The sequence below is a fragment of the Lithobates pipiens genome, unplaced genomic scaffold (assembly GCF_037356315.1).
Source record: "Lithobates pipiens isolate NorthernLeopardFrog02 unplaced genomic scaffold, aLitPip1_a1.2 Scaffold_16, whole genome shotgun sequence".
Classification (NCBI taxonomy): domain Eukaryota; kingdom Metazoa; phylum Chordata; class Amphibia; order Anura; family Ranidae; genus Lithobates; species Lithobates pipiens.
In genome coordinates, this window is record NW_027507748.1 from 218,766,831 (window position 1) to 218,789,831 (window position 23,001).

At 43.1% G+C, this 23,001-nt stretch overlaps 1 protein-coding gene across 1 annotated transcript in view; it reads right to left on the minus strand.

Moving 5' to 3' along the window:
- Positions 1-23,001, minus strand: part of CEP85 (centrosomal protein 85) — a 54,533-nt gene that overhangs the window by 24,439 nt on the left and 7,093 nt on the right. The window contains exons 4-11 of the mRNA XM_077481052.1: positions 21,471-21,970; positions 20,722-20,846; positions 12,718-12,835; positions 12,444-12,629; positions 10,377-10,529; positions 850-1,004; positions 641-770; positions 520-570 (exon numbers count right to left, since the gene is read on the minus strand). Coding sequence (XP_077337178.1) covers positions 520-570; positions 641-770; positions 850-1,004; positions 10,377-10,529; positions 12,444-12,629; positions 12,718-12,835; positions 20,722-20,846; positions 21,471-21,970 — 1,418 coding nt within the window. The remainder of the gene's footprint in view (positions 1-519; positions 571-640; positions 771-849; positions 1,005-10,376; positions 10,530-12,443; positions 12,630-12,717; positions 12,836-20,721; positions 20,847-21,470; positions 21,971-23,001) is intronic.

The window sequence follows — 23,001 nt, forward strand, 5'->3', positions numbered from 1 at the left end:
CCCCCGAAAAAGGTGCCAATTGTGTGGAGGGGATGGAGGAGACAAATGAGCAGAAGTTCTACTTTTGGATGGCACTCCTTTAAGAACAAACCTAGAGACCCCATCTTGTTTGTAACCTGGGGACTGCCTGTATTCTGACAACCATTTGTGGCTGACTCATGTTCACGTGCTTTCATTCATTTTTTTTTCCCATATTTGCATGCAGACTAATTTGCCCAGCAAAAGTGACAAAGACAGGAGTTGGGACAAAACAACAACATTTTCAGATGTACTTACAATGGTCATCCCATATTTACATGGTTTTAAAACCCCGGTCAACCCTGTTATTAGGCAGCAAGTAAAATGTAGAAAAATAAATAAAATGTAAAAAAAAAAAATTCTAAATAAGAGCATGAGGTAAAAACACTTTCAGAAGCTGTATTAATTACATAGGAGTCCATCATTTTTCACAGCTATGGTTCACTAAAAATGCACATATAAATGTCAGAGAAGGGAACAACAGAATAAATGGCTTGTCACCTTTGCTTTTTTGCACATCTGCTCCAGCTTTTTCTTTTGGCTTTCCAACACCTATAAATAGACATACGTGAGAATTTCATAGGTTCCTTTTTAGAGTATCTCAGTTTATATGAGTATGTACCTTTCTTAAGCCTTCCTGCTCTTTTTGATGAGATTCTATTTCCCGTCTTAAATCCTCTGCCTCCTGGATTAACCTCTTTTCTTCCACTTTCCAGTCTGTGGTTTCCAGCTTTTTTAGTTCCTTCTGCAAACTAACAAGCAGATCATTCCAAACGTTAGAAGATGGTAGAGGAAGCTATTTGGCTATTGTGCATCTTGTTTAATGGGTACCTTTCAATAGTACTCAGATGCTCCTGTACTTTGAAATTCTCAGCGGCAAGCTTAGCTTCATTCTCCCTACAGGTTGCTCTAGCTTCTGACAGTTTTTTTTCCAGGTCACCCACTTGCTCCTGCAGAAGACAATTCTTCTCTTGGAGTTCCTTCATCTGATAGAAATAATAAAACATGACAAATTATACAGCCTGTCAACAAAATCTACACAGCAGTGTTTGTTTTAGAGTTCTCCTGTACAATTCAACCGTCCCGCAAATGTCAGTTACAAGCAGTTCCAGACTGGGTGGTCAAAGCAGAGGTCAAACCACAAGCATCAGACTGGAGAACAGCTGTCTATCTGTAGATCTATATCCACATACATACTGTATATAAAAACTTGTATCTACTACCTAGCTCCACTTCCCCTGCAGCTGCGTAGAATTAAAGTGGTTGTAAACCCTTACAAACCACTTTGACCTACAGGTAAGCCTAGATTAAGGCTTACCTGTAGGTCCAAGAAATATCTCCCAAACCTATACGGTTTAGGAGATATTTTCCCGAAGACGGGCACCACTGTCTACGGCGCATGCGCCGTAGACAGTGGTGCGCAGGCACACTGAGCGTGGCATTCTCGATAACGAAGATGCCGCGCGTCTCGGCTCCCGTGCGCATGCGCGGGAGTGACGTCATCGCGGCTTCGCCGAATGACAGCGGCGGAGCTGAGAGACCCCACCGAGAAGATGGATGCGCCAGACTACAGGGGACAGCAGTGACTTTGCTGGCTCCTGTGTCAGGTAAGTGACACATAATGGGCTACTATGCGATGCATAGTAGTCCATTATGCTTTGCCTTTGCAGGGAATGAAAGAGGAAGTAAACTCATCAGGGTTTACTTCCTCTTTAAGCTTCATTTCAGAAGCTTTCTTGAGAAATACAACATTGTTACATGGTATTGCTTTTCATTATTTTTTAGAGCTGTGAAAATTAAAGATTAAATTCCTTGATTAATCGTTAATTTTTTTGATCGATCAAAATTCTTTTGACCGGTACTCACCTCTCCGCCAACTTCCTGGATCTTCAGGGAGTTCCGGTGACGTCACCAGACTCCTCCCCCCTTCCCCAAGTGCCTCCGTCTGCTAACAAAGGGAAGGGGGGAGGAGTTCAATCGAACGTAACGTGTACAGGGGAAGAGCTACGCATGACGCCACCCGCTGCTGCCCTACAGAACTAATACGATTGACGGCTTTACATGCTGTGTTTTTATCATCTTTATGTGAGTAGTTTGTGTTTGAACACAAAAATTGAATCTTATACTTAAGCTGTGAGCACTTTGATCTTTTCTTTCTATCCATGACCTGAGATTGTGAGAGAAGTTTATGGTCTGTTAACCCTTTTGATACCCGCATGCATGACCACCTGTTTGCACAGGGGTCCATGCCATAAGGTGAGAGTGATTAGTTAGACCGAAGGTGGAGGGATTGTCATGCTACTGTGGGAAAAAAAAATTACGTCAGTGCTACAGTTTGAATTTAAAACGTATGTGTGAACTGTGAAGTTAAGTCATGGATTGTGGAAACTAACTAGTGTCAGGTGATTGTATATAGTGTATACCACATTTACCACTGACTTATGCAGAGTTGCAATGCAAGGAGATCAGCTAAAAGTAGTTGGATCTGTAAGTGCGTTATAATTAATCGAAATTAGTCGATTAATCGATTTAAAAAAAAAAAAAAAAAGTCGATTAATCGAACACGAAATTTTTAATCAGTAACAGCCCTATTATTTTTCAGAGTTTGATTTGCATATTATGTCTAAGAAAACCAAATATATATATATAATAAAATTTTATTTTTAAACCTTGAAATCAGTGTCCTTTCCTTCCTTGTCAAACCTGGAGCTATATCAAAATATTCTGTTTCTGACTTGATAAATCTATGGTCGATATTGGTTTGTTTTATTTGCCATTAGCTGTATTTTGCAACTTTCTCCTCCATTTCATCATGGTTATAGTTTATTCTTAGAAGGAAAAAAAAAGGTTTCCGTTTCTATGAGCAACAAATATATAACATTTCCAAACTACAAGCATATATGGAACTCTGGGGGGGAAAAAAAATTAGCAAATCACATTTCATACATCTTAGCGCTGGACAACAAAGTAAACATCCGGACCTCCCCCATGACCAAAACTGGCAGTGGATGACCCGGGGATCTACAGCAGCAGCAAAGCGGGACATCGTGGTGGCAGAGTGGGTGTACTGAGGACAGTAATCACCCCTCAGACCCAGACAGAGGAGGCGGGAGGACATCCAGCGGGACCAGAAGGTGGAAGGCTGACAGGGAGAGGTGGCGGGTAAGTGAAGTGCAGACCAGAAGGAGAGTGTGAGGCTGATCATTGAAGCAGGGGCACTGAAGGTGACTGACTGCTAGTGTCAGATTACAGGGGAGGCTGTGCAGAGTAACAGAGACACAAACTACAAAACCTACTGACAGTTTATGCGAGTACCTGAGGTTTGGGAGTGCACGCTGTCTGAGTGCATGCATATTGTCTTGTTGAGTATTAGTGTCGGGAAGCTAGTGGTTAGGCAATTTGGACAGGATATAATCCACAAGCCTCATTAAATTAGTAGGTATGATGCCTGGCAGGTGTGGAGATGCGACCCTGTGTACATCTTGTGGCATGTATGTGCTCCTTGATCATCTGATCGAGAGTGACTACTGCTGTGCAAAATGTATGCACATTGTTTCCCTGGAAGCCCAGGTTCTGAATCTAGGGAAGCAACTGTCAGCACTGAAAAGACCCTCTATACTAAAGGAGAGCCAGGAATGTACCCAGCATATGCCAGCACAGAGGCAGGTGGAGACAAAGAAGTGCAGGCACTAGAAAAGAGTAGATGGGTGACAGACAGAAAGGATAGAGGGGGGGGGGGGGAGTGCCAGGGAGGTCGATCCTGGGCTGGAGCATCTCAATAAGTACGCTCCATTGAGTGACATTAGTAAAACCAGTCAGGGACCAGCACTGCTGGAGCCGAGGGACTCTCCTAGCTGGCAGAGGAAGAACTCCAGTGAGAGTGGAGTGGGGGGGGACTCAATTCTTAGAAGGACAGAGAGGGCAATCTGTGACTATGCTGTCTAACGGGCACTCGGGTTTGGCACATCACGGATCTGGTGAGCTGATTACTGGGAGGGACTGGGGGAAGACCCAGCTGTCATGGTGCACATTGGCATCAATTACAAAGTTAGAGGCAGAGGAAGATAGAGTGTCCTAAAGAACGATTTTAGGGACTTAGGAGCTAAATTGAGGAAAAAGGACCTCCAAGGTAGTATTCTCAGGAATACTACCGGTACCTCGAGCCAGACCAGAAATGCAGAGGGAGATTAGGTAAGTAAACAAGTGGCTGAGGAGCTGGTGTAGTAAGGAGAGGTTTGGCTTCCTGGAGAACTTCTCAGTAGGTCACCATTTCTATAGAAGGGACAGACTGCACCTAAATGAGGAAGGTGCAGATCTGCTGGGAGTAAAGATGGCCGAAAAGTTAGAGGGGTTTTTAAACTAGGACTAGCTGACGGGGGGAGGTAGAGCTCGTCAGCGCAGAACATATTCCAGAGGGTAGTATTGGGGGCATCAGTGGTAGGTTGACTAAAGCACATAAACCCGAGGCAAGTATAGTAGAAAAGCTTATTTGCAAACTCGGAACACCCAATAAGAACACAGGTTGTGACCGGTCTAAGCTACATGGCATGTTCACCAATGCCAGGAGCCTGGTGGTCAAAATTGGTGACCTAGAGATACTGTTGTACGAGGGGGATTTAGATGTTGTGGGAATTTCAGAGACCTGGTTCAAGAGCTCTTATGATTGGCTGGCAACCATTCAAGGGTATTCCTTTTTCAGAGGGATCGAGAGGGTAAAAAGGGGGGAGGAGTATGCCTATCTATGAAGAATAATCTACAAGTGAATGTGAGAGATGACATCACTAAGGGAGCTAGGGAGGAGGTGGAATACTTATGAGTAGAGCTTCAAAGGGATGAAGTTAAGGGGAAAATAATACTGGGAGTATGCTATAGGCCCTAACCTGAGGGAGGAGGGGGAGGAGACAGATCTTCTATCACAATTTGGATTAGCAGCAAGGATGGTATGTGTTATCATAATGGGGGATTTTAATTATCCAGACATAGAGACTGGGCAGAGGGAACTACGCATTCGTCTAAGGCTAGCCAGTTCTTGGGTCAGAGATGGTAGACGCACCAACTAGAAACAAAGCGTTACTAGATCTACTAATTAACAACAATACAGACCTGATCACAGATGTGGAAATATGGGACAATTTAGGAAACCGTGATCAAAGGTCAATTGGCTTCAGTATAAAATCACACAAATAGGAAACATAAGGGAATACAAAGACACGGAATTTCAAAAGAGCCAACTTCCCCAAACGATGAACCTTGCTAGAAGATATAAATTGGGATAAAATCTTAGGAACAAAAGGACATGAAGGAGAGATGGGTTTGCTTTAAGAGCATATTAAATAAGGGAATTAGCCAGTGCATCCCATTGGGAAATAAATGTAAAAGAGCGAACAAAAGTCCTGGATGGCTTAATTCCAATTTAAAAATGCATATAAAAGCAAAGGAGAAGGCCTTCAAAAAATACAAGGTTGAGGGATCATCAGCATTCAGACTTTACAAAGAATGCACCAAGAAACGTAAGAGTGCAATTAGGGCAGCTATCATAGAACACGAAAGACACATGGAGGAGAGCAAAAAAAATAAAAAAAATCCCAAGAAATTCTTTAAGTATGTAAACAGTAAAAAAAGGGAGGACAGACCATATTGACCCCATAAAGAATGGAAGAAGGACATCTGGTTACAAAAGATGGGGAGATGGCGGAAGTATTGAATTTATTCTTCTCCTCAGTCTTCACAAGGGAGTCGGGAGGGCTTCAGTAACCAAAAACTGCAGTGTTTATCCTCATGACACATCACAGGAAGCACCTCCATGGCTAACAGAGGACAGAATTAGAAATAGACTTGGAAAACTTAACATTAATAAATCACTGGGACCAGATGGCTTACACCCGAGGGTATTTAGATAAGCCAGTCAAGTAATTGCCAGACCATTGTTCCTAATTTTTACTGACAGTGTACCGATTGGAGAAAAGCCACGGTAGCACCAATATTTAGAGAAAGAAAGAAAAGAAAAGACCCTAGGTGGTGGACTTTTAAAAAGGCACGCGTTTGATTAAAAAGGTTTAGAGAATGTATATAAGTAATTATAAAGTATTTATTTAGAAAAATAGCAAAAAAATTATATACCGTATATACTCGAGTATAGGCCGACCCGAATATAAGCCGAGGCCCCCAATTTACCCCCAAAAAAACTGGCAAACTTATTGACTCGTGTATAAGCCGAGGGTAAGACATGCCTGTCCATCCCTGTGTGTGTGTCCGTCCATCCCTGTGTGTCCGTCCATCCCTGTGTGTCCGTCCATCCCTGTGTGTCCGTCCATCCCTGTGTGTGTGTGTCTCCATCCATCCATCCATCCCTGTGTGTGTGTGTGTATCCGTGTGTGTGTGTGTGTGTGTGTGTGTGTGTGTGTGTGTGTGTGTGTGTGTGTGTGTGTCCAGCCTACCTGTGTCCTGAGCCTTTGTCCCGAGCCTCCGTCCCGTGCCGAGCCTCCTTGCCTCCGTGCCTCGCCGCCGTGCCTCGCCGCCGTGCCTTGCCTCCGGTCCCGTCCCGTCCCGTCCCGTGCCGTGCCGTCCTGTGCCTTGCCTCCGTCCCGTGCCCTCTTCGTTCGTCGGCGGCCATTGTAAAATTCAAAAGCTGCGCCGCCGCCTTCGCCTGTGATAGGCGGAACACTGAATTTCCCAGCAGCCTGTGTTCCGCCTATCACAGACGTCGTATCATCCTCGTCCGTAGTACGAGGATGATACGAAGTCCGTGATAGGCGGAACACAGGCTGCTGGGAAATTCAGTGTTCCGCCTATCACAGGCGAAGGGGGAGCCGGAGGCGCGGCTTTTGAATCAGAATGGCCGCTGTCTGTCTGCTCGACACGCTGATCGAGCGGGCAGACAGCGATGACTCGAGTATAAGCCGAGGGGGGCACTTTCAGCCTCAAAAAAGAGGCTGAAAATCTCGGCTTATACTCGAGTATATACGGTACATATAAAAGCATAAAATGTTTGAACATGCACAGATGGTTGCATGCCACCGGGGACCCCTGGGGTGAAGATCTGAAAGATACCTGTAACCCTATACATGTTTTTAAAGTTTCTAGTATTGAAGCGTGCAACATACACCTCTTGAACATCTGTAAGTTTCGTTTGGCATTGTACATTATTAAACATAGTATGATTGTATATTTACTCTATTATTCCATTTTAGAACTATGTTTCTCCCTGTTCTTACCCCTGAAGGAGGAAATTATAGACTCTGAAACGCGTTTGATGTGATAAACCAAATTAACGCATTGTATATCGTTATGTACAACGGTGTAATAGCTTCAATAGGTGTTCAAACATTTTATGCTTTTATACGTACATGTTTTTTTTTGCTATTTTTCTAAATAAATACTTTATAATCACTTATATACATTATCTAAACCTTTTTGATCAGACTTGTGCCTTAAAAGTCCACCACCTAGGGGATTTCTCTTACTTTCTTCTAATATTGGATGTGGCACACCCCTCTTCATTTGCACAACAATATTGGCCTAAAAAAACCTTTTCAATATTTAAAAAAGGGCCAAAAATACATCCCTGAGAATTACTGACAAATTACAGTTAGCCTAGTATGCAAGCTCTTGGAGGGGACGATAAGGGACTATATACAAGAGTTTAGTAATGAAAACTGTATCATTAGCAGTAATCAGCATGGATTCATGAAGAATCATTCTTGCCAAACCAATCTATTAACCTTCTATAAGGAGGTAAGTTGCTATCTAAATAAAGGAAAGCCCGTAGACATGGTGCATCTGGATTTTGCAAAAGCATTTGACACAGTTCCCCATAACCATTTACTGTACAAAGTAAGGTCCGTTGGCATGGACTAAAAGGCGAGTACATGGATTGAAAACGTGCTACAAGGGCGAGTTCAGAGGGTGGTGATAAATGGGGAGTACTCGGGATGGTCCGGTGTGGGTAGTGGGGTCCCCCAGGCTTCTGTGCTGGGACCAATCCTGTTTAATTTGTTCATAAACGACCTGGAGGATGGGGTAAACGGTTCAATCTCTGTATTTGTGGATGATACCAAGCTAAGCAGGGCAATAACTTCTCAGCAGGATGTGGAAACCTTGCAAAAGAAGATCTGAATTAATGGGGTGGGCAACTACATGGGAAATGAGGTTCAATGTAGTAAAATGTAAAAATGCATTTGGGTGGCAAAAATATAAATGCAATCTATACACTGGGGGGAGAACCTCTGGGGGAATCTAGCATGGAGAAGGACCTGGGGGTCCTAGTAGATGAGACAATGACATGCCATGCCAAGCTGCTGCTAACAAGGCAAACAGCATATTGGCATGCATTAAAAAGGGATCAACTCCAGGAATAAAACGATAATTCTCCCACTCTACAAGACTCTGGTCTGGTCGCACCTAGAGTATGCTGTCCAGTTCTGGGCACCAGTCCTCAGGAAGGATGTACTGGAAATGGAGCGAGTACAAAGAAGGGCAACAAAGCTAATAAAAAGGGTCTGGAGGACATTAGTTATGAGGAAAGGCTGCGAGCACTGAACTTATTCTCTCTGGAGGAGAGAGACACTTGAGAGGGGATATGATTTCAAATTGACAAATACCGTACTGGTGACCCCACAATAGGGATAAAACTTTTTGCAGAAGGGAGTTTAATAGGACACATGGCCACTCGTTAAAATTTGAAAAAAAAGGTTTAACCTTAAATTGCATAGAGGGCTCTTTACTGTAAGAGAGACAATTACCTTCCACAGGCGGTGGTTTCAGCAGGGGGGAGGGGGGGGATCAATAGTTTAAAAAAACTATTCGATAAACACCTGAACAATGGCAACATACAGGGATATACAATGTAATATTGACATATAAATCTCACACGCACACACACACACACACACACACACACGTTGGGCTTGGACTGGTGTCTTTTTTCAACCTCACCTACTATGTAACAATTCTATAAGGGTTTTTTTTAATAGTTTGCTGTTAAGGAGCAGGCAGGCACCAGCATCGTTAAAAAAAAAAAAAAAAAAAACCCTGTAAATATCATGGTTGTTAAGGAGTGGGTAGCTGCCGTTTGCTGAACCATTACTTATTAGCCGATAGCAGAATGCATACAATAGAATTGCCAGCATTTAACCACTTCAGCCCTGGAAGAATTTACCCCCTTCCTGACCAGAGCACATTTTGCAATTGGCACTGCGTCACTTTAACTGACAATTGAGCGGTCGTGCGACTGTGTACCCAAACAAAATTTGGGTCTTTTTTTTCCCCCACAAATAGAACTTTCTTTTGGTGGTATTTGATTGCCTCTGCTGTTTTTATTTTTTGCGCTATAAACAAAAAAAAAAAAAAAAAAAAAAAAAAAAGCATTATTTTTTACTTTTTTCTATAATAAATATCCCCCAAAAATATAAATAAAAAAAACCCGCTTTCCTCAGTTTAGGCCGATACGTATTCAACATGTGACAGGGGCATTTACACTGATGAGGGTGCTGATCATCACTGCACATTAGTGAAGAAAATTACTTGTTTGCAAAATTTTACAACAGAAATGTTTTTTCTTTTCAAGATTTTCGGTCTTTTTTTCTCTGTGTAGCAAAAAATAAAAATCCCAGTGGTAATTAAATACCACTAAAAAAAAACTAAGATACAAAAAAATAAATAAAAAATGTGTGTAGTGTTTAGGGGGTGCAACGGATAAAAAAAAAAAAAACTCATGGATCAGATCGTTCCTCGGATCATTTTTCGGATCAGCAAATAATTGAATTTGCAAAACCCTGTGAAAATGCCACCACCATATAGTCCACACAGCAATATACATATCCCCCCTGTAATATTGGCTGAGCATGGATGGGTATGGCTGGGTATTGGCAGGGTATGTATTGCAAAGTATTGGCAGGGTATTGCTGGGATGGCTGTGGCTGACATCCATGATTTCTTCCCTCCACTGTACAGACAGTACAGAGAGGGGAGAGAGGAACCGGTGTCATCATGACGCCGGTTTGTTTACAGGTGATCGCTCCGTCACGCCGTCGGGTGTACCAAGATGGCCGCTGCTCCGGAACTAGGCCGAAGCTGCGGCCTTTCCTAAAGCCGAGACCGCGGGGCGCTCCGCGGCGTATGCCGATCCATTGCACCCCTAGTAGTGTTGCATAACCGCGCAAATGTCAAAGTGCGACAGCGGTGAAACTGGAAAATTGGCCTGGGCAGGAAGGGGGTGAAAGTGCCCAGTATTAAAGTGGACAACTCACGTTTTTTCACGAATTGCAGGGATTTATAAAACCTCTCATGCGGTAATTTATCAAACATACCTATCTGGAATTTAACGCTTTGTGAATTGAGTGCATTGTGTGGGATTTTACCTGATGTAGTTGTTTCTGGTGGTCCTGCACAGTAGGAAGATCAGCCAGGTATCTCTCCAATGACTCAATCTTCTGATTCTTTTCCTTGTTCTGTTCTGCCTCTTTTTGACACTTTTTTTTCAGAGAATTAATATGCCGCTCTCTTCCTTTCACCTAGAGGTGGGGAAACACGTATCAAGGAGGTGTTGGGTCAGTTTAATTGTAATTTTATTTTTTTAAACTTTCTCCACACACAAACACACTGTTTCTTGAATAGAATAGTTAGAACCTCTGTCAGGTTTTTATTTCTGTCCGAGTGCCTTCTGGGGATATTTGCTCTATATGAACTGGTGATCATCATCTCCGGTAAAGAAAAAGTGAAGTGAAGTAAAATCTAAAGTCTTTGCTTCACACCTTCAGGCCACTTTCACACTGGGCGTTTTTCAGGTGCTTTTGGGCTAAAAATAGCGCCTGAAAAACAATTCCCCTGCATCCCAGTGCTTTCACACTGAGGTGGTGCACCTGCAGGACAGGGAAAAAAAATAAAATAAAGTCCTGCAAGCAGCATTTTGGGGCATTGCGGGAGGGGTGAATACAGCGCTGCTAAAATGCCCCCTGCCATTTTTTGTTAAAAAAAAAAAAATTATTAAAAAAATAAATAAAATCATCCCGATAAGCATAGATTGGTTTGTACAAAAATATTAGTGTCTACAAAACTATGGGATAAATACTGTAATTTTATTTTATACTAGTAATGGCGGCAATCAGCGCTACTGCGATAGTATGGCAGGAAATCGGACACTTTGTGGGAACCAGTGACACCAATACAGTGATCAGTGCTGAAGATATGTCACTGTATTAAAGACACTGGTTGGGAAGGGGTTAACCACTTAACCTTAGGTAGATGTCATATGCAGGCATCATTCAAATATCTTTTGTCAGCCAGCGATTCCCTCGCATGTAAAAGCAATCATAAAAAATGGCTGTTTTGCCCTGCCTTCTGGTGCTTCTCGCGGCTCATCCGTGCGATTGGCAGCAGTTTACCATAGAGCTGACCGCGGATCAGATGGTCCCCAGCCATCTTCATGACCCTTGGAGGCAGGAAGCGAAGCCATGACGTCACTCCCGGTGATGGCAGATGTAATCACTGCCATTTTCTGTTTTGCTGGGAAGACCAAGATTGATTTTTTTAATCACAGGCTTACCAGCCTAGAGGAGAAATCTGGAGACTTATAGACCCCAGATTGCTCCGTAAAGAGGACCTGTCATGCCCTATTCCGATTACAAAGGATGTTTACATTCCTTGTAATAGGAATAAAAGTGATCGAAAAACAAAAATTTAAAAGGAGGAGGAAAAAAAAAACCCCCCACCACCACAACATTTTTAGAGTGCCCCTATGCCCTCATGCTCGCACACAGAAAAACACATATGTAGGTCATGCCCACATATGTATATGGAGCTTAAACCACACATGTGAGGTATTGCCATGAACATTACAGCGAGAGCAATAGTTCTAGTGCAAGACCGCCTCTAACTCTAAACTGGTAACACATACATACATTTTTAAACTCTAGCCTATGGAGATATTTAAAGTAATACAAAAGTCTATTTTTTTTCCCCATTTTAAAACAAGATGTTATACTTACCTGCCCTGTGTAGTGGTTTTGCACAGAGTAGCCCAGATTTTTTAAATAACAAACTTCCACAAGTATGGGCAATTTAAAAAATGTGACATGTTAGGTATCTACTTACTCGGCCTAACATCATTGTTTACATACAAAAAAAAAAAATATATATATATAAAAAAGGGGGGCGTTTGAAAAATTGCTGTGAAATATAAACACACACACACGCGATTCTGTGCAACCGGCCTGCACTGTAGCAGTAAAGCTACAGTGTGTGGTCGGCAAGTGGATATTTAAAAGGTAAATGAACCCGTTCAGAGAGCTGGGCTCGTTGGGGTGAGACACTCCCTGTTTGAACTGGACAGCATATTTAACTGGGCAGGATTGAATGTGAATTTTGAGCCCTTCAAACCCAACCAACCAACCAACCAACCACACACACACACACACACACACACTTACTCGCTCCTCTTGTCTTTTCAATTCATCAGAATGCTTTAGGGCTGCCTCCTTTATAGCCTCTCTCATATCTTTATTCTCCAGCTCCACGGCACACAATTTCTTCTCCAACTCTGCCTTCTCACGGCTAGAAGACTCTGTCTTCTCTGCAAATTGGGCTCTCAAGAAAGTAACTTCCCGCTGAAGGTCCTAAAATAAAAGCAGGACACTTGAGTCTGCTGGCCCATACAAAGAAAATAAAAACGGGTAAGGGAGTGTCTGGTCTAAAAGTACTTACCTGCAACCTGATCAGGTACATATCATTGTAGGAACTGTTTTGGCCTAAAAGCGCGCTGTGTGTTTTCATCTCACTCTCTCTTACTCTCTGCTCAAGCTGAGAGATATGCTGCCTCTGTCTGTAATCAGGAATGGAACACAGACTTAATTGTCAGTCCCAATAAACTTTAAGAATATCTGGGGATGGTTGTAAATGGGCATTAAACAAAAACCCCACAAACCCATGCAACATATTTCCCTAAGCTCAGTAGAATTCTTTTATGCCCAACATACGCCATGCGGAGCTACACTGATGGTTGGTACAGAGCAAATACAAGTCACTACATATAGCACACCCATAACCTACAATGCACTTGTGCTTATGGATATATTCAGCTTTACACCAACTTCTTTAGTAGCAGCAATAACACAGCCGGGCTCAAGCTGTTTCAAGACCAATGAAATGCTAGTGGGGCTCAAGCACAGAGCAAATGCCTGTGAACACCAATCCACATACCGTATGTATCAATTCATCTATACAGCATTTTCTGCCTGCGATACTATGGCTTGTATACCTCTAAACAACAAATTAAAATTAGTTACTGTTCTTCCCTTTTTAAAAAGTTGCTGGTTGCCATGGTTGACCTGTCAGCATACGGAACCACTAATGTTGACTGACAAAGTGGCTTCTGGAATTGCATTAAAGTACATTTAAAACCTTAGGTAACTGTCTAAGGGCCAGTATACACCAGATGCAGGCCAGTGCCTTTTTTTCTGCAACAAAAATGCATGGACAGTAGGTTATATGGATTCCAGTTGGCATAGTTCACACCAAAAAAAAGAAAGTAAATAAAATAAAAATTAGAACATGCTTCATTTTTTCTGCACACACCTGAATGAATCAAAAATGCACCTGTAACAGACCCATCCAGGACAGGGGCTTTGGAGGGGACTGCAGGCTAGCCTCTCGCATACTGATTATGGGCCCTGGTGTATGAGGGGGCTCCATTCTTTGGAGCAGTTTTACTTTAGATTCAAGTCCTTGTCTCCTCAAAAAAAAAAACACAGACTCTGAAAACTGGACAACCTGGATACAGAATTGGGGCCCCTGTGCCCAAACCAGCAATGACTGCTTCAAATCTCTCCTAGACTCAGACTCCAAGCAGATTATAATCAGCTGAAAACAACCCGATTCCGAGGTCCCCTGCTGCTATGTGTAAAGTGTTTATTATGGTTTCTCTCTCTCATTGTATAATTCCCCATTGTGTTCCCACTATGAATTCCTATTGTTAATCGAGTCATCTATTGTTTTTCTGTCTCCTCTTAGAGATGCAATTAGTATAGTGTCCACTTGACCTGGCTACAGAACCATTGTGGGATGTTTAAAAAGGAGATGTAAACCAGATTCATAAAATTTGAGCTAGGCACATATATCTGTAGTGTTTTGTTATCTCTCTTCAAAGCACTATGTCCTGTAGCTTTCTCCTGCTCCCTTGCTGTTAACTTTTGACAAGCTCTCTGAGGGAGCCTGAATTGTGTGTTGGGGGTGGTTGCTATAAATAGAATAGCACACAGCTAAACTATTCACAGGCAACCCTCTGCATGTGTGGGGGAAGGGGGTGTGTGCGCCTTTCCACCAATCACCTTTCTCACAGTGTCTAGCAATAATCCCCTCCTAAGAGGAATCAGGAAGAGAAAATTCTAACAGGATCTGCACTTTCTAAACAGTATATAAAAGCTGAAGCCAGAAGATATATATGTAAAACTTCTGTAAGGAGATTTGTTTCATAGCTGTGCATCATCTGAGGCTGTTCACTTCACTGAATATATGTGAGGGTTTACATCCACTTTAAGTGTTTATGTTAAGTTAATTTAGTGTTTTAACCACTTGACCTCCGAAAGATTTTCCCCCCTTCATGACCAGGCATTTACAGCAAACGGCACTGCATTGCTTTAATTTCCAATTGCGCAGCCGTGCGACACTATACTCAAATAAAATGTATGTCCTTGTTACCACAAATAGAGCTTTCTTTTGGGGATATTTGATCACTATTTATGTATATATTAAAAAAAAAAAAAAAAAAAAAAAAAATAAAAAAGGAGAGGAAAAAGGAGAAGGGAAACTGACAGAAAATTTTGGGAAAATCAAATAAATAAACCCACAAAATAATATTTTATTTGCTTCCTGCTATAAAACATCAGATAAAGAAATTTAATGAGAGAAAAAAAAAAAAAAAAAAAAAAAAAAAACACAAGACTAAATTTGTTCATATAATTGGGCCAATATGTATTCCACTACCTATTTTATTTATTATTTTTTTTAACCAAAAAGAAACCCAATAAGCATATGCTGATAGGTTGAGCAAAAGTTATAGCATCTACAAACTAAATGTTTTATTTAATTTTACTAGTAATTGTGTCGATCAGTGACCTAAAGCAGGATTGTGATGTTGTGGTGGACATTCTGCACCTACACTTTTTGGGAAACAGGGACACTAAATCAGTGCTAAAAATATGCAGTCACTGTACTAATGACACTGGCTGAGAAGGGGTTAACATCAGGGCAATCAAAGTGTTAACTGTGTGCCTAACCAGTGTTTGTGAACTGTGTGAGGTGCTTTTACTTTGGGAAGAGATGAAATGGATTCCCTGCTTTGCAGGGACACAAACTCCATCTCTTCCCTCGTCAGAATGGCGATCTGCCTTGTTAAATAGGAATAGGTTGTACTATATTGCATGTTTTCATGCGTAAACGCACAGCATGTGCGTTTATGCATGAAAACACGCAAAAAGAGTGAGAAGGAACATGCATTTGAGTCCCAGTGGAAATAATGCGAATTACCTTGTCAAAGTAGGGGAAAACTCATCAGAACTCAAAAAAAAAAAAAAAAACATATGTAAGAAAGAAGGGCACAGGAATGCATAGACGCAGCCAGAACTCATATAGACTGCATTTTTGTGCTGTGAACCAGCCCTAAATAGCTCACAGTTCTACTTACTAAGTAATGCACAAGCCTCAAACTTTCATCCCATTGTAGTGCAAACAGTTACAGCCTTCAAGAGGATGACAACACTGCTCTGAATTCAAAGCATTGTCACTGACTCGCAGGAAGCTGCATTAGGTGGACCTCGCTGGCAGAATCAACATGTATTTTGTGATGCTTTCCAGGGGGACTGAGGGAAATCTAAAGTGAAATGGCTAAAACATTTAAGTGCTGCACAGCATGTTTTTTTGTGGGCGGCCATTGTCCTGCATTAGCACATTGTAATTACAAATTAGCATTAGTCTACAACATTGCAGATTTATATAAAAGAGAAGCAATGCATGCAAAAATAGTAGTAAAGTTAACCTGTGGTCTGTTTACACAGAACAAAATAGTCTGCATGTGTGAAAGGGTCCAACGCTAGGTTTCATTTAACATTAGTTTGTTAGAACCAGCATGGTGGTTCGCTTAGACAAGATCGGCGGAGGACACAAGAGCACAAAGGAGAGCAGGGCTGCAGATGACAGAGGGACGTATACTGGCCAGTGTCAGGGCTCAGCAGCCATGATACATCATGGTCAGTTTACTGGAGGGGAGGTTATAGCCAGGCATTTCAGGTGTTATAGGGGGCCAAATGACATAGCACAAGCACTGTGCTGCATAACATGCTTTAACCACTTGCCGACCGCCGCACGACGATATACGTCGACAGAATGGCACGGGCAGGCATATGGGCGTACCTGTACGTCCCTGCCTTCCCGCGGGTGGGGGGCCCGATCGGGCCCCCCCCCCCCCGGTGCCAGCGGCGGTCGGTATCCGTTCAGGAGCGATCCGGGATGAGGGGGCGGCCATTCGTTCATGGCCACCCCCTCGCGATCGCTCCTGACGAATGGAAGTGAGGCGTGACATCACTTCCTCTCCTGTAATGTAAACACAGGCAGAGGAAGTGATGTAATTTCTCCTCCGTGTCGGTATTTTTCGTTCTGGCACCGAGGAGAGAGGATCGGTGAGTTGCACAAACACGACACTACACAGTAGAACATGCCAGGCACTCTCCCCCCCCCCCCCCCTTCACCCCCCGATCACCCCCCGAGTCAGTGACACCAATTGCATAGTTTTTTGTTTTTTTTTTGCATTGGTGTCATTTGTGACTGTAATAAAACTGTTAGGGCAGTTAGGGTTAGCCCCCTTTAGTTCTAAGATACCCCTCTAACCCCCCCCAATAAAGGTTTAACCCCGTGATCACCCCCCGTCGCCAGTGTCACTAAGGCTGGGTTCACATTGCAGCGGTTTATGAAAACGGATGTGATTCGCACCGCACTGCAGTGCAAATCACATCCGATCTCTGTGCGATTCGAGTTCAGCCATACAGATAGTATGGCTGAATTTGCGTCGCACCTGCCGCAAATTCGCACGGGACCCTTTTTTTGGCCCGCAGCAGAATCGGATCGCATGGGTGTTCACACCATGCGATCCGAGTTTGCAGATCGCACTGCGATATGCGAACTGATCTGGGGGTGTCATTAACATTTCACTGACACTCCCAGCAGTTCGCATAGGGCAGTGTGAACTGCCGCCGGGAGGCATGCGATGCGGGAACCCGCCGCGGATTCGTGGCGTTCCTGCATCGCTCCAGTGTGAACCCAGCCTAATAAACGATCATTTTTCTGATCGCTGTATTAGTGTCACAGGTGACGCTAGTTAGGCAGGTAGGTATTTAGGTTCGCCGCAGCTTTTTATAGCGCCAGGGACCCCCATATACTACCGCATAAAGCCCCCTGATTGCCCCCTAGTTAACCCCTTCACCAGTGATCACCATATAACTGTTACAGGTGACGCTGGTTGGCTAGTTATTTTTTTATAGTTTCAGGGCACCCGCCATTTATTACCTAATAAAGGTTTAACCCCCTGATCACCCGGCGGGTGATATAAGTTTGAGGGTCAGATAAGGTCTCGCCCCAGGCAGCGTCAGGTTAGTGCCAGTACCGCTAACACCCACGCACAAAGCATACACCTCCCTTAGTAATATAGTATCTGATCAGATCTATATTAGCGTCGCCAGCAGTTTAGGTTTCCCAAAACGCATTGTTAGCGGGATCAGCCCAGATACCTGCTAGCACCTGCGTTTAGCCCCTCCGCCAAGCCCAGACCAGCCCACCCAAGTGCAGTATCGATCGATCACTGTCACTTACAAAACACAACACACATAACTGCAGCGTTTGCAGAGTCAGGCCTGATCCCTGCGATCGCTAAGTTTTTCTTGTAGCGTTTTGATACAGTCGCTGACAGCCTAGGTGCTTTTTTACCTGTGAGTCTCACTAGTGTACCCCTAAATTTAGGGGTGTCTACTTTCCAAAATGGGGTCATTTGGGGGGGGGGGTTTGTGCCATCTTGGCATTTTATGGCCTTCAAAACTGTAATAGGTAGTGAGGAGTGAAGTCAAAAATTTACGCCCTTAGAAAGCCTGAAGGCGGTGCTTGGTTTTCGGGGCCCCGTACGCAGCTAGGCTCCCAAAAAGTCCCACATATGTGGTATCCCCGTACTCAGGAGAAGCAGCAGAACTTATTTTGGGGTGTCATTTCACATATGCCCATAGCATGTGTGAGCAATATATCATTTAGTGACAACTTTGTGAAAAAAAAAAAAAAAAGTTTGTAATTTTCCCGCAACTTGTGGCAAAATATAAAATATTCCATGGACTCAACATGCCTCTCAGCAAATAGCTTGGGGTGTCTACTTTCTAAAATTGGGTCATTTGTGGGTGTTTTGTGCCATCTTGGCATTTTATGGCCTTCAAAACTGTGATAGGTAGTGAGGAGTGAAATTACAAATGTATGCCCTTAGAAATCCTGAAGGCGGTGCTTGGCTTTCGGGGCCCCGTACGCGGCTAGGCTTCCAAAAAGTCGACCACATGTGGTATCCCCATACTCAGGAGAAGCAGCAGAATGTATTTTGGGGTACAATTCCACATATAACCATGGCATGTGTGAGCAATATATCATTTAGTGACAACTTTGTGTAAAAAGAAAAAAAATTTTTTTTTTTTGTCATTATTCAATCGCTTGAGGCAAAAAAATAAAATATTCAATGGGCTCAACATGCCTCTTATCAATTTCCTTAGGGTATCTACTTTCCAAAATGGGGTCATTTGGGGGGGTTTTGTACTGCCCTGCCATTTTAGCACCTCAAGAAATGAGATAGGCAGTCATAAACTAAAAGCTGCGTAAATTCCAGAAAACGTACCTTAGTTTGTAGATGTGACAACTTTTGCGCAAACCAATAAATAAACAGGTTATTGACTTTTTTTTTTTTACCAAAGACATGTGGCTGAATACATTTTGGCCTAAATGTATGACTAAAATTGAGTTGATTGGATTTTTCTAATAATAAAAAGTAGAAAATATCATTTTTTTTCAAAATTTGCGGTCTTTTTACGTTTATATCGCAAAAAAAAAAAAAAAAAAAAAAAAAAAAAAAAAAAAAATCGCAGAGTCAGTCAAATACCTTTAAAAGAAACCTCTATTTGTGGGAAAAAAAGGACGCAAATTTTGTTTGGGTACAACATTGCATGACCGCGCAATTACCAGTTAAAGCAGCGCAGTGCCAAATTGTAAAAAGACCTCTGGTCATTGACCAGCAAAATGGTCCGGTCTGAAAGTGGTTAAGGGAACAGAATACATTTTTTTTTTGGTTAAAAAAAACACTTATGCATCAAGATAAGAAACCTGTGTGTAGCAGCCACCCCAGCACCCCTTAATACTTACCTGAACCCTCTGTCCACGAGTCCCTCGGCCATCCGGGACTCTCCCTCCCGGATAGCGCCATTATCCCGCTGCTGTCAAAGTCAGTTAGACAATCAGGGGAGAGAGGGGGCAGGGCCAAATGGCAGTGTCATATCTGAATGGATACACAGATTTGCAGCTTGGCGCAGGTGCCCACATAGCAAGCTGCTTGCTGTGCGGGGCACGCAATATGGGGGAGAGGCCAGGAACAGGGAAGAGGGACCTGAGCAGAGGGGGATCCAGGCTCCCCTGTGCAAAACCACTGCACAGGGCAGGCAAGTATAACATTCTTGTTATTAAAAAAAAAAAAAAAAGGGAGACTTTACAATCACTTGAAAGTGCATACTGCTTGTGCAGTGTTATTTTTTCCCTTTCTATGCTGTAAAATAGCTGGTTGATCCTGCCTGTCCCTGTGCCCCCCTTGGTGTGCTGACCACAGAAATTATGGCTGCTTAACCATGATACTGTGGTCTGTTTACGTGTCCCCAGTCATCTCGCTGTGTCACTTCCTAGTGTGTGAGTCAATCTCCAAACCCACCCCATCCCGACGATAGTCGGTCGGGCAGTAAAGTTATTGATCACAATTATTGCCAGCCTCTTGTTATAACAAGATATACTACACAGTGTATGCTAAATACCATAATACAAATCTACGATGTGCTGTCACATGACCACCTAGCTGACATCAGAGGGGAATCACAGCCCCTCCCACTGTAGTCTTTAGATCGGGAAAGGAGAGCAGCAGGTAATTGGGGAGGGCGCATGGGGGGGGACTGGTATTTAGCTTCAGAATTTAAAATAAATAAATAAAATAAAAACCAAACACACACATACACTGTGTAGTATAGCTTGTTAGAACAGATAGGCTGGGAGTAAATTGTGATCACTGACTTTACAACCACTTTAAAAGGTTGAAGCATGGTTGAAACATGGAGGTAGGCTTTAACGTATGACTAGAAGTAAAATTTTAGTTTAGATTTGGATTGAGGGGTTAGAACGACTGTTGGGTTTTTATTGCCTTCCGTGTTCCACATTAGGAAGATTTGCTCTCTCTAACTGTGCTGATCAACAGTTTCATTGGGGTATTACTATTTACTCCCAAAGCAGCAGTGGGAGAACAAGGGGAAGGTGAGCATATGCTGTAAGGTGGGCAGGAATCTAAAATTAAGCCATCACTTTAAGATTCTAGACATAATCAACACAACATTATTGTATTACATTTTTACATATGAAACCTCACTTAAAAATATACTTCCCCACCTTTCCAACATCATCTGTTTTTCCAGCAAATTACTTTCATTGGCCTGCAAAATTCTCTCCCAGTCATTGGCATTCTGGTGCATTGCTGCAGGATGTATCAACTTTGTGGAGTAATCTCTCATGATCTGAAATAAAAAAAGTATTCATGTTATAAGCTCATCTCCGGGGAAAGAAATGTTCTCTTGCAGTGGGGCTGCCCCCACGCTGCAAGGATTGAACGTTGGGTTTTTTTTTTTTTAGGCCTAGGGGGCCACAAAATGCTGTTTTACGTATCAGATTCCCCAGCTGGTGGTGTCCTCCTCTACACCTTTGCACTTTGCATTGGACTTGATGACGTCAGAGGACCTGCGACTGCTGGAGAACATGAAAGAAGATGCTGCAGAGACTGCCCTTTCAAGTCTGAAGGGAGTCTACTGGAATGGAGGATTGTGTAAATAAAACAGCTTTTTGCATCACACCAGAGCTTGCAAGGAAGCACTTAAGCTTAAAGTGGATGTAAACCCTCAAATATACCCAGTGAATGGAACAGCCTCAGATGATACACAGATGTAACAAATCTCTCTACATAAGTTTTACATGTATATCTGCTGTCTTCAGCTTTATATGCTGTTTAGAATGTGCATGTCCTGTTAGAATGTTCCCTTCCTGATTCACCTGTGGGTGTGGATTCTTGCCATACACTGTGAGACAGCTGATTGGAGGAAAGGCACACACCCCCCTCCACATAGGTAGAAAAAGGAAGTATTTACCTGTAGTTTTTCCATGTTCATTCTTAGATTCTCTGAGTATTGGTTTTGTTGCTGTCTCCAAGCACTGTATTCATTCACAGGATGCTGCTTGAATGGGTCTACCCCCCATCCTTGATGTGTGGCCCCCGAGAACCCAGCTCTGCTAGTGTATTCAACTCCTCCAGTCTCTTTGCTTTCGGGTAGAGCTTTGTAATGTGTGCCCATTGTGCTAGGATCTACTGCAGGGTTTTCACGTTTCATATCACTGTAGAAGGTGTTCAATAGACCCGACTGGTTCAGCGTAGGTTCAATATTAGGCATTTCAAACCTTCTAGTGTCATCTGCTGTGGTAGGGTCTAATGTTGGTAGTGTTGGGAAAGCAGCTTCTGCAGAAAGCGGGGCTCTGTCCTGCATATGTGTATTACTGGAGGATGCTGCCAATGTAGAAGGCATAACATGAGCTGTGGGAATGGTAACCTGGCTTTTTATTGGCTGGAAGGTGGTACTGGCATTGCAGAATTCTGAAAAAGAAGAAAATAAATGACAAAAAAAATAAATAAAAAATGTATTATAGCACAGAACGTAGAATATAGGGTAGCCTGGAATTTGAAAATGATAGCAATAAAAAAACAAAAAAAAAAAACAAACACACACGTACTTTCATAATATATACCAGTGGTCTCCAATCTTTTTGGCTCCAGGTACCGGTTTCATGGCAGCCAATTTTCATAGGGAACCTCCCTTTATATTAGTGTCCACAAAGTTCCCCCTTTAAAGCAGTCCCAGAGTGTTCTCAGTTTACCTTCACAGGTTCACTTTACATCACAGTCCCCATTTACATTACAGTGCCCCCATTAATATAATGGGGACTGCACTGTAAAAAAGGGGGGCTGTGATGTAAGGCAGACTGCACTATAAAGGGAGCACTGTGATATAAAGGGGACTGAACTGTAAAATGGGGCACTATAACAGTGCCCCTTTACATTACAGTGCCTTTTCAGTCTGCCCCCCCCCCCCCCCCTCACCAACATCAATCTCTGCCTCCCCTGCTCAGGACCCCTACCTGCAGAGCAGAGGCTGTTAAACAGTCCATGTGTCCCCTCCCAGCTCCTGCCACCAAAGTCTAGGTCATCCTATCAGCAGGGCAGGGGGTAGGAGGAGCTCTCCATTCGGAACTGCAGCTTCTCCTGCCCCGTGCCCTGCCGATAGGATGACATTGTTGGCTGGGCAGGGGAGGGCACACGGGCATGGCCGCACAGCAGGTGTTGAGCAGCGACCGTGGTTTGATAGCCCTGCAAAGCAGGAACACGGATCTCTGCCTTTCCATAGTACAAGCACCTCCCACACAGTAACCAAGCACATTTTAGGCACACATGTTAAGCCCTTCCCAGCCAGTGTTAGTACAGTGAAAGTGCATATTTTTAGCACTGATCACTGTATTAGTGTCATTGGTTCCAAAAGAGTGTCAAAAGTGTCACTTAAGCATGCGATTTGTCTGCCGCAATAATCACAGTCCCACTATGAAAAAGTCGCTGATCATTGCCACCTTTAT